Below are 12,775 nucleotides of genomic sequence, written 5' to 3' on the forward strand. Positions count from 1 at the left end.
ACTTCTAATTGACAGTTTTAAGGTTTCTTGCACAGGATATTTCACTCTGAACACAGTATTATACATATAAGACAAGTTTCTTCATTAGAATTTTAATATACACATAAGTCACACTGCCCTCTTGTGGTCTATTTAGCATTTAATGTTGGAATTTTAACTGCATTTCTCCCTCAACCATTTTAAACATGCCTCTCAGTATGGCAAATTCCACAGCATTGTTTATACATTTTGAAACAAAGACACTTCTAAAAAGAGTATACTAAATTTACTTGGCAAGTAACTTCTATATAACCTTGCTGTTACTGACAGTATGTATTAGAAGAGTTTTACTTAGATAGGTCTCAGTCTTGACTGGTTTGGGTCTATTCCCTCTTTCCCAACCCATTATCACAGGGGTGAGGAACCTAAGGCCTAGGTCATACCTAGATCCGTCCCTGGAGGCTCAGGGTTTCCCCAAAGCATTGGTGAGCCCCAGTGATGCTCCAGCCCTCTGCCATACCCCACGGGGCTGGAGCATACAAAAGTCTACTAGTCTCGGTCCCCCAAGGCTCTGGTGTGTGAGGGGATGTCTTCTCAGTTGGGGGCTGCCTCGTGATGTTCCTCCACTCTTCTCACGTGTGTGGGGCCCCTAATTCTTTTTTTGTGGGTCAGTGGCTCCCAACCCAAAAAAGGTTCCCCACCCCATGTTATCATTTAAATGTATTTATTTATGCACCTTTGTATAATGCCCTGAAGTCAATAGGTCAAATTCAGCATTAACACTTGGCTAACTGACCCAGGTAAGATAGACTATGTGAGAAGCGCCTTTTGTTTAAGCAATGATAAACGTCACAGATAATTAGCAACCATACCAAAAAGAGTCTGTTGTACACTTTGTTCCCTGGACTGAGAAACCACCGACAGCGTACAGAGTAAGTATTTTGGAAATGTTTGCCCTAACAAATATGAAAAATCTTTAAAGATAATTTAAAGCATGTCGACAGAAAGCAAAGTTATACTTACCAAAAGTGCCATAAAACCCTCTAGGTCCACAGGTACCAACTCCATATTTCTTCAGAGATGCCTGGGCTGCATTCTTTAATGAAAACATTACATGAGAAACAATATTTAACTTGTTTCTATATAGTTATACACTCTGTATAAGTCACATTATACAGAACAATACCACCAATTTTATATAGCCACAAAATCAAATACAATTAAAATGTGAAATCAGTTGCCAATAAAATAAGTATTTTAATCAGGCATTTAAGCTTAGTTTATTGTAGCACACACACTACATTGAATGAAAGAACACCTAAGAAGGTACACGCTGGACCTCCCATATTTGGCACCGTCAGGACCTGACCAGTTCCGAACAAGGAGAGGTCTCTCAACACAATCCATGCTGTCCTGCTGCCTTCAGCTAGAGCTCCAGCCTAACTCCACTGCACAGCCGTGGACCCCCAGGCTAGAGCCCTGTGGTTGCCACAAGGGCCAGAGCTCCACAGCTACTGCCACAATCCCTGAGCTCCACTACTGGGCTGGAGTCCCACAGCCGGCCCCCCAAGCTCTGCAGCTGGGGCCAGAGCTTAGCAGATCCCACTGCTGGCTCCTTGCTACTGTCCAGCTGCAGGAGCTGGAATGCTCTGCTGCTCCTCCTCTCCCCCACAACCGATGCAGGGTTCCCAGCGGAGTTGCCGGCCTCCCCTGCCACACAGCCCGATTTCCCTATACTTGGAGTCTGTGGTCCAGGAACATCTGTGGTCCAGGAACATCTGTAATGTGCTGCACCAGAGAGCCCTGATTAAGGGAGGTACAACCTATACTAATATTACTTTAAAAACTGAGCAACTGTACATGATCCTTTACCTACTGAAATATTAACCATATCAGTAACACTGTCTAGCTAAATGGAACATGATTATATTCTAACAACCTCAGAAGTGTATTGTTTACTTTGTCCTTTATTTCCTTCACATAAAGAAGCGAAGGGAAAGATTTACGTAAGTTAGACCTACAATTGTGTGTCAGTAAAATTCAGCAAAATTCATGGAACAATCATAGTAAAAATGTACAAAGTTGGGGTGTGGTCAAGTGTAAGCCATCCAGCCAGACTCTCACTACCCAAGAATGAAGCCTCAGAAGTCACAGTCATCTGCTGAAGTTATGGAATCTGTGACCAAATTGTATCCTTACTTATAATACACTAACTAAAATGATGAATATACTGACATTTAAGTGCTGATTAAGATTTTCCTATTTAATTTCACACTGCCAATCTACACTGGAAGTTAGAGGCACAACAGAAATTACTGCAATACATTTATTTCATGTTCTAACAAGACTACACTCACGTGGAAACATCTCGCATAAAATCACTTAATACGTACATGTCTATAAATAAGGGCTAAGTTTTAAATTTTGGTAACTTTCATGAGGTATAAACAAGTAGTCCTGTGGCACCTTATAGACTAACCAATTTATTGGAGCATAAGCTTTCGTGGGCAAAGACCCACTTTGTCAGATGCAAGATCTTGCATCTGACAAAGTGGGTCTTTGCCCACGAAAGCTTATGCTCCAATAAATGCTAGTCTGAATCTGCATAAACGAGAAGTCCTGCGGCACCTTATAGACTAACACAGCTACCCCTCTGATTCTTGTCCTCCCTGAGGTTTGTAAAGATCCTTTCTTTACAAATAAAAAAAAACGTAACCAGACGTGATGTGACTTGCTCAAGGTCACATAGTAAGTCTTCAGCAGAACCAGGCTTAGGACGTGATGTGAATGCACTTGGGAAAAGACTAGTACTATGCTAAGTGTTTGAGATGGTCACATACTTTGAAGTCATCCCCAAACTCAAGGTAAAATGTGATGTGTAAAAGGGAAATCAAATCCCCCGGAGCTATTGATTCCCCTATGAGGGGCACGTACAATATACATACATTGCTAATGCTTAGATATATTTGCTATTTGTATAGGAGTAAGACATGACAAAGGTCAAGGCCTGTCACAGGTAATAACTTATAATAAGGAGACGAGGGGAAGTGAAACCAGTCTTCTGTTAAGTAGAGATATGGATAGATTCCACATCCTTTAAACTTGTGACCGGCTCAAGCAGGAAAGGAAAAAGGGAAGTATGGCTTGCCCATTGTTCAGCAAGTAGGCACTGTATTTAACCTCATTTGGAAAATTAACCTGACCTATAGGAATGCTAAATGTCAAAGATGAAGTAACCTATCATGTTAAGGCACCTAAACCAGGAAAGATGTGAACCCTATAAAAACCCCTGCCTATGAGATGTTGGGGGTCGGCTCTGATCTGAACATTGAGTTCCTTAGCCGTACCTTGGTTGCAACCAATAAACTTGAGTTGGACCCAGCCTGAAAGTGTGACTCTCTTCTTGGGGTAAATCAGACTAGCCTCCAAGGGGACGAAACCTTGCAATTTATGCAACAAATGCAATAGCAATTGTAAAAAAATCCCCTTTTATAGTGCAAATAGGTAGTTATATAACCCACTTACTTTCACTCTTTCGTTATCCAGAAGTCCAAGAAAGTTAAATGATGCAAAATTTATACATTCTTTGCCATTCACGATTATTTTATGACTTGGGGGGCTAAAAAAATAAAAACAGCAGTGTAAATTAAATATTTGTCACTTTAATGGATAAACAACTACACTGACTTTTAAAATATAGTAAGATATTCTGTAAAACATGTTGACTTTTTGCCCCCATTCTGCCATGTTTTCAAAGTCAAGGTCTACATTACCACTTATGACAGCAAAAAAAGTCACTCAGAGGCGCAACAAAAAAAACTGAGGCACAAGTTTTGTCTGAATAAGTGATAACAAGCACAGCACTACACCAGCAGAAGAGCTTGTCTCTCATCAACACAGCTACTGCAGTTAGTTAGGAGTGGTTTAATTATGTTGATGGGAGACAGCTATCAGCAGAGTGGCTACACAAGAGATCTTTGAGTGGCACAGTTGCCTCAATATAGTTATGCTGCTGGAAGAGCTCTAAGGCAAACATAGCCTAAACACAACAAACACATATACATCAATCAAATTCCAATTTGTATAATTACACGTTGCGTAAGATCGCCTGCCCCTTAAACTAAATGCAGTATTCTCCAAAGTTCTGTTCTGAACAGGTTTTAAAAAACTGATGTATTTAAGTAACGGATAAAACATCTCCACTGTATAACCTGCATTTGGGATCCTTTGAAATAAGCAATACTATGTACACAAACGCTAAGAGTAGGATTTAAAAGTTTTCCTTGCACTTTGATAACAGTTTAATAAAAAAATAGTTCTGTCATTAACCAAGTTCACCTTTGCAAACACATGGAAAAAAGTATAAAAATAAAAAGGCACCAAATTTATGCAGACAGACATTCAACACTAGATGCTTTAGAATACTTGGGAAATCTGACATGCTAGATTTCATTGTGTTTAAGAACTTCATTCATAGAAGTTACAGAAACAGTTTTTGCAGGAGTCAGCCAGCCAGCCAGCCAGCCAAAGAACCAGAATTTGGAAATAAATTGAAACAAAAAACAAAACACACAACCTCCCCCCCACCACCAAGCAGCAAAGACAAAAACAGTTTTGAGATGAAAATGTATGCTCCGGCCCCACTCCCAGGGAGCCCTCTGCCACCCTGCACTACTGCCACTATCAGATGCAACAGTGTGGGGTGGCAGGTGGGAGCTGGTCTGCATGGGGAGCCAGTTTGAAAAACTAGCTCCCACCTGCCACCCCACACACAAGGAGGAGGGGAGCCGAGGGAAGGGGAGTGAAACTCCCCATAGACGGGGCTGCTGCTGCCACGAAGCAGCCTCTTCCCACCGCAGTAGAGGCAGCTCCACGGGATACAGGGCAACCTCTGTCTGCAGGAAGCTTGGACCTCCCCCACACCATAAATAGAGGTTGCTTCGTGGCATCCCCCCCCCCCCCCCCCCCCCAAGCACTGGCCCCTGCCTCTGCTTGCTGCCTCTATAGGAAGCAGTGGGGGTGGGGATAGGCAGGTCCACAGGAGCCGATAAGTGCAGGGACGCATATATTGGCTTCTGTCCTTGCCCCCTGTGCTGCTGCCTATCAGAAGCAGCAGTGTGGGGGTGAGGACTGGCAGAGCCACAATTACATTTAGCACCCCCCCTTTTTTTTAAATCAGAGCTGTTTCCTTGTTGACAGGGCAGTGGCACATTGCCAAGCAAGCACATGAAAATATTCACTGTATAACGTTCTTATTTCTTGGCTTCAATGATTAAGATTACTTGTGTGGTTAACATTCATGATAAATGCCTGGTTGAGATACTTTTTTCCTTTTCTGTTGGTGTATAAAAAACACAAGTGAAACACTACTTCCTTCAGTAGTGTGAAGTACAATCTAGAAGTATACTTATGTTTGAAATGCATCTGTGTTGCAACATGTATAGGCAATACCGTGATTCATGATTACTCCGAGAATTTCTGTCTACACGATGCATTCGATCATAGCAAGGTGCCACTAACTGGCATGTACTAAAAATTAGCTAATATATACTGGTGTAATCCCATTTCCAACTTCTAGATAAACTCATAAGATGTTACAGCCAAGATTTCAAATGACTCCACTTTGAGATTCCAATTTGAGATAGATACCTTAACGTAGCCTAAGTTTAAAAAAAAGTGCCAAGTACCAATCCTCTCAAAAATCAAGTCCCTCAACTTGGAAATCCAAAAATCATAGCTGCTTTTGCAGACTTAGGCCTATACCTTTATAAAACTTGACAACTAATAATCAAAAATGAAGCCAACAGGGAAGCCAACAGGAAAGAACACCAAATAAGATACCAAAATGAAGTCCAATACTTTACCATAAATTATTAAAAAGAAAATGAGATTCTTATACTGGTTGAACCTCAGTAAACCAGCACTCTGATCCAGCAACATCAGTGGTCCAGCACAACCACGGTCATTCCAGGACCAGAGAAGTGTAGTACTGGTGCTTAGGAGCCCTGCAGATTGGCAGAGTTGTGGGCTACCGATCCCTAAAGCTGAGAAGCCAAGCATGCCCCAGTGGAGCTGCCCAGTGGGGTTGGGACCCCAGCGCACCATAACAGGGCTCCTCAGCAAGTCCCAGCAGGGCTATTCAGTGGGGCAAGAGCCTGGTGCACTGTGAACTGAGTTGCCTGGCAGGCAGGCAAGAGAGTCAGGGACCAGCAGTGCAGTGGGGGCAGGCAAGGGGGTCAGGCGCCAGCAGGACAGCGGGGGTGGTAGCAGGGGGGCCAGATATGACCTCCCCATATCCAGCAAAATTCTTCATCTGGGACCAGTTGGGTCCTGAGGGTGCTGGGACCAAGGAGGTCCAACCTGTATGACTGAATCACCTCAGAAGTTAGTGTCAAAAAAAAGAGAATGAATTTTGATAGAAGGCTTTAGCATCAGTGACAAATACAGTCCTGTATTCCTAACATGCAACTCGCTCAAAGAAAATTAAAATCTTTGTATGTTTAAAAACAGGGGACTTAAGAGATTTATATTGAATTTGAACAAAATACTTGTGCTAAATTTACCCTGAAACAATATTGTAGTTGAGAGCTGGATGATCTTTTGATACAGGAGGAACAAGAGGTTCTGGTTGCCACTCTTCAATCAATTCTTCTTTTTCCTGAGATGAACAGGAGACAGAATGCCCAACATTTAGTATCTTTCAAATATGACTTTCATTATACAGGTCTCACCTCCCAAAACCAGAATTTTATTGTCCTGCAACATCCATGATCAGGCATCAGAGAACCCAGTTTGCCTAGTGGCAGTAGGGAAATCCAGGAGGCACTGGGCTGAAGCAACGGGCTGGCCCAGTGGGCGGCAGACCCCAGCAGCCTGCAACAGTAGGGCTGGAGCCAGCAGCAGCTCCCAGGAGCATCCGACAGCTGGCAGCACTGAGACTGGTTTGGGGCAGCCCCCAGCAGCACAGGATTGGGCCGGCACCAGCCCATGGTAGTGCAGGGTTGCAGCTAGAGCCTTGGGCAGCCTACGAAAGCGGGGCTAGAGTCTGTGGACTACCATGGATTAGGAGCCCAAACCTGCAGCAGCAAGTCTGAAGCTGGCAGCACAGGGCCAGAGCCCACAGACTGCTGCAGGGCTGGGACCAAAATCTGAGCATTTGGCAACCATACCAGGGCCAGAGCCAGCCCCCGACAGCATGGAGCCAGAGCCTGCAGTGGTGCAGGCTGCTGTAGCATGACAGGCAGTTTGGCCAGGGCAGCAGGGCCAGCAACCCAGCAGGCAGCCCAGCAGGGGCTGGAGGTAGCCCTCTCCCTCCTCACCCCCTCCACTCTCTGGCCCCCAGAGCTAGTAGAGTCAGCAGCTGGGGGCTGTGTCAGGGAACCTTCTCTAGTCTGGCAAATTCACTGGTTTGGGACTGGTCAGGTCCTGAGTGTGCCAGATAAGACGTGTCCAGCCTGTACCACAGTCTAAAGAAGCAGATAGGGTTATTTTGGCTAGAACTATACCTGTCTCCAGTACTGTGATGTGGCACCCTTCCAAGTCAATGTGGAGCTACTACCCTAGTATACTATGCAACGGGGCTCTGCACCGCTCATAGTAGGGATGTGAATGTTTAACTGGTTAACTGCCCCCCCCCCATTAATTGGTTAACCAATTAATATGATTTTAGATCCCTAGCTCAAGGTAACTTAAATAATAAAGAGAGATCCTGACCAGATTTTTCATTACAGATCTCATGGTATGTTTCTTAAGTTAAGAAATGTTGACCCAGTGTTAAAATTTTGACAAGGACTTAGGCAATTTCTACTTACCTTACCAACTAGCCAAAAAAAAAAAAAAAAAAAAAAAAAAAAAACCCACACCACACACCACTCATTTATTATTGGCATTTCTCACTTCCTGGTCTCAACCATTCTACAGCACTATTTAAATAAATATTTGTTGCATTAGAATGAAAAGTGAAGTGACAACAGGAGCTACAATTACTAGTCAATTTATCAGTCTGCACATTGCGTAACACCACCTAGCATAGCATGTCATAACTACTAATCCTCATACCACATGCAAGGTAAGCAAGCGTTCCTGTCCATTTTTCAAATGAAGTAACAGAGGTTGTCATTTGCCCAAGGAAACACAGTGAATCAGTGTCAGAGCTAGCATTAGACTTCAGGTTTTTAGTTCCACTTAATCCCACCAGTTCTAAAGCAGTAGCCACTATAGCAAACTAGCCACACACAACCGGCTAAATTGACACATGAGGCTAGTGGTTAGTTGTAGGACACCACAGACTTAGCCTTCTGTTCTCCAACCCCTGAACCACATTGCCACTAAATAGGGCAAAGATACAAGCATTAGAAAGTAGGGATGGACAACCAAGAAACAGAAAAAAAAATTACTGATGTTTAATTCTGACACATGCGTGTTTAGTCCACCTGAACTCAATGGGACTATTTCTGTTTGGAGTGGAGTTAAGCAGGAGTACAACTGTTTGCAGGAATGAGCTTCAAAGTTTATACATCTGTGGAGTAAAATTATGTTTAAACAGTTGTCAGTCTTCTCAGATTTGTTAACCATTTCTAGACTGAGGATTTAGCTATTAACTTCCAAGGTAGCATAATTCAACATGAATTTCTCCACTAACTTTTGTTGTTGATTTTTGAACCTACCTGAAGTATCCATTGTTAAACCAAGTCTGTTCATAAAGAAGTCCTGATGCCAATTTCATCCCTCTCAAAATTTAAAAGTTAGTCTAATGCCTTCAAATTTGTGCTTTGTATCTTCCAAAAAATTAAGTTACCCTCTAACTGGTGTAAATTATTTATGATTTAATCATTTTTCCTGGACCAAACAAAAACATATAGAGCTCTTTCACATTGTAGTGACTTCAAAAAACGGAGTACCTCCCTGGTCTAGTGGCACCCTTGGGACTTGATCAGTCTCAAACAAGGAAATTGGTCAGACTAGGGGGAGGTCCCCTGCCATAGCTCCCCATCACCGCCACTGGCTCCCCTGTCAGTCAGCCCCCAGCCAGAGCTGCTGGACACCAGCCCACTGACACTGGGCTTCCAGCCCAGCAGTTTCGGATCCACGGACAGATGTTGCCGAACCAGAGAGTCCCAGTTTAGGGGAGATACAATCTGTAGAAATATGGTCTTATCACAAGGGTTTCAAATTCTGAAGGTCATCATGCTCTGAGTGTCACAATATTTAGTATTATATAAATTGTTGCTTTAAGAAAAAAATCTGCATATTGGGAAGAATGTTTGTAGTAACATACCTTAGGTGTGAGGTCAGATCGTTCTTGAAGTTTGTAAGTTTTAGAGAAAAGAAGTCTGATTATCCACAGTATTAGAATTCCTTCCAAAATAAGATGGTAAGCAGGAGCCTAGAAGTTAAAAAAAAAGAAAAAAAAAGCACATACAGGATTCAATTATAATTAGCAGGTTTTTATTTCCATTATTTAGGTTTCTGAATGTAATCTAGTTGATGCAAGGCAACTTTAACTTTTCATACTTTTTTTTAAAAAGTAAAGGAGAAGAGATTGATTGCTTTGCAGATCATGGCTCCTTGACATTAAACTGAAAAAGGATGGTCTTGAATTGGTGTTAGTGGAAGACGTAATAAGCTGCCCTTAAAGTTGCGATATAAAGCAGTTTTAGTTCTAGAAAGGTGTATGAGAGGATTAGAGAGAACAAGTTGAACATCTCTTATCTGGAACCCAGGGAATTTGCTGAACCAGAGAAGGTTCCCTGCCATAGTCCCCAGCCGGACTCTGCCAGCTCGGGGGAGGGGGACTAGTGCCAGCCTTTGCCAGTCTGCCTGTTGGGTTGCTAGCCTCGCTGCTGCAGCCACAGCTAGACTGCCTGCCGGACTCCAGCAGCCTGCACTGCCGTAGGCTGCCACAGGCCTTGTACACTACAAATTCTAGTTTAAAACAGCCACTGGATTATTTTATTGCTAATAAGGCCTTGTTACACTATGATCAGGAGAAGAGAATCAGATTTTTTTTAAAGCTAGACAATTAAGGATCAGCTTTGCAAGCAGACCCTTCCAAGTGAAACGTGTTACACAGTGTGCATCACTGGCAACGTATCTTTCCACTTGTAATCTACTGGGCTACGTCTACACTGGCATGAATTTCCGGAAATGCTTAAAATGGAACAGTTTTCCGTTATAAGTATTTCCGGAAAAAGAGCGTCTACATTGGCAGGATGCTTTTCCGGAAAAAGCTCTTTTTCCGGAAAAGCGTCCGTGGCCAATGTAGACACGTTTTTCCGGAAAAAAGCCCCGATCGTCATTTTCGTGATCGGGGCTTTTTTGCGGAAAAGAGTACTGTGCTGTCTACACTGGCCCTTTTCCGGAACAGTTTTCCGAAAAAAGGACTTTTGCCCGAGCGGGAGCAGCATAGTTTTTCCGGAAAAGCAGCTGATTTCTTACAGTAGATCATCACTGCTTTTCCGGAAATTCAAGGGGCCAATGTAGACAGCTCGCAGCTTATTCCAGAAAAGTGGCTGCTTTTCCGGAATAAGTGGCCCAGTGTAGACACAGCCCTGGTGTTTAAGAACCGTGTTAAATGACCAAGATGTAGGAACAGAGAGAGACCAACCAAAAAATGCCATCAATGTCAGAGTTGCTGCTGCATCACTGTTTGATCTACTAGGTAACTCAAATAAGACTCCATACTGGAAGTAGGTCACCCCCTAAATTGTGTGGGGGATGGAAGAGATCAGAGCAACACCTTTTCCTATGAAGCAGCAACCAAGACATCAGGATCTACAAGACAGAAATGCCTGTTTTAAAAACTCTGAAATAAGTATCCATTTTTGCCATTAGCATAAACGACAACGAATCCATCTTGAGAGAAAAAAATATTCAGAGTATGAATAAATAAATCTTTGCCTTTCAATAATAGTACCAACATGTAAACTAAGTGTGGAGGTAATAAGACAAGAGACTTACTAAAACAGTAGATTTCTGCCTCAAAAAATAAATGTGGTAGAAATAGTGGACACCAAAACATAACATAGTATGTAACAGCAGAAATAAGTCACAATTTGCAGCAAGCCATCTCCAAGTCAGAACTGGTCAATAATACTGATGAGAATTTATACCATGTGCTAAAGGTGAATGTAAAATCTGACCATAGATGGATACTAGATTTACCTCGAGACACAACTGTCACTATGCTTTATCTTTGACATGACAAACTATGCATAGTTTGTCAATATAGGAATATAGCAAATGCTATTCCAGATCAGACCCCACCTACATCTACTCCAGCATCCAGTCTCTGATTGGGATGTTAAATATCAGTTAATTGAATAGTTGAGTAACTTCATGAATTCTTATCGGTTAGTTGACTATTCTATAGTCCCTAGGGGTGGGGCCAGCAGCCAGTATATTCCAGCCTCACTCCTGAGTCACTGCCTTCCACTCTGTGCTGCTGCCTCTGTATCCTATGGTAGCAAGTTCCACAGTCAAATGACAGGTCATATAAAAAAATAGGGATGTAAAAATAATAAAAATATTGTTACTGATTAAAGGGGGTGAAGGTGGGAGGGGCCACTCTAGCCCAGCTGCAGCATGGCCCTCTCCTCTAGGCAGCCCCTGCACCTGGAAGGCCAGAGTGCCCCATAGGCAGGGACTACCACGGCATCCCAGCAGGAGCAGACCCTACCTGCAGGGCAACTGCACAAGCCATGGACAGAGCTTGGTATGGCCAGGACACCAATACAGCTCCCTGCTTATGGGGTGCACTGGCCTGCTACAAGCAGGTGCTGTACCAGCCCAGCTGAAGAGGCAGCCTCTACCACTTAACCAACTAAACATGCATATTGCTAACCAACTAAACATGCATATTGCTAATAAGACAAGAAGTCCTTTTATTAGTTGCAAATTTCTTGCTTTTTAATTTGGCTGAATGTCACCTTGTACTTGGATCAGGGCATTCCTGATCTACTGTTAGTGTATCTCCAAGCCACTACTCATTCAATTTGTTCTTCTCTGAGCCCTGCTTACATCTCCAAGAAGTGAGCCAGGGCACTGATCGCCAGCTATCGCACCCTTAGACTGGTTCACTGCCCAATTCCCTGTGGGCAAAGCAATGGATTTCAGGAAGGCAGATTTTGGTAAGCTCAGAGAGCTGGTAGAGCCATGAGAAGCAAGACTAAAGGGAAAAACAACTGACAAGAGTTGCCAGTTTTTCAAAGGGACATTATTAAGGGCCCAAAAACAAGCTATTCCGCTGCATAGGAAAGACAGGAAGTACGGCAAAAGGTCACCTTGACTTAACCAGGAGATTTTGCATGATCTAAAAATAAAAAAGGAGTCAGAGTGGAAACTAGGACAAATTACAAAGGATGAATATAAACAATGCAGGTATGCAGGGAAAAGATTAGAAAAGCAAAGATACAAAACAAGCTCAAACTAACTACAGACAAAGAGAAACAAGACAAGATTCTATAAATATATTGGAAGCAAGAGGAAGACCAAGGACAGGGTAGTCCCACTGCTCAGTGAGGAGGGAGAAACAGTAACAAGAAACTTGGAAATGGAAGAGGTTAATTACTTCTTTGTTTCGTCTTTACCAAGAAGTCTGATGATGAAGGAATGCCTAACAGTGAATGCTAGTGGGGAAGAGGTAGGTTTAGAAGATAATAATAATAAAAAAAGAACAAGTTAAAAATCACTTAGAAAAGTTAGATGTCTGCAAGTCACTAGGGCCTGATAAAATGCATCCTAGAATACTCAAAGAACTGATAGAGATCTGAGCTTTTAGTTATCTTTGAAAAATCAT

General features: G+C 42.8%; 1 protein-coding gene across 2 annotated transcripts in view; it reads right to left on the reverse strand.

Moving 5' to 3' along the window:
* The window catches only part of SPTLC1 (serine palmitoyltransferase long chain base subunit 1), a 40,864-nt gene that overhangs the window by 25,751 nt on the left and 2,338 nt on the right, over positions 1-12,775 (reverse strand). For both annotated transcript variants that reach the window (XM_075931904.1, XM_006131877.4), the window contains exons 2-5: positions 9,257-9,364; positions 6,543-6,637; positions 3,505-3,598; positions 1,003-1,075 (exon numbers count right to left, since the gene is read on the reverse strand). Coding sequence is in view for 1 of the 2 variants with exons in the window: in XM_006131877.4 (XP_006131939.2) it covers positions 1,003-1,075; positions 3,505-3,598; positions 6,543-6,637; positions 9,257-9,364 (370 nt within the window). In the remaining variant the exon portion in view is untranslated. The remainder of the gene's footprint in view (positions 1-1,002; positions 1,076-3,504; positions 3,599-6,542; positions 6,638-9,256; positions 9,365-12,775) is intronic.

This window comes from Pelodiscus sinensis, chromosome 6 (assembly GCF_049634645.1).
Source record: "Pelodiscus sinensis isolate JC-2024 chromosome 6, ASM4963464v1, whole genome shotgun sequence".
NCBI classification, from domain to species: Eukaryota; Metazoa; Chordata; order Testudines; family Trionychidae; genus Pelodiscus; species Pelodiscus sinensis.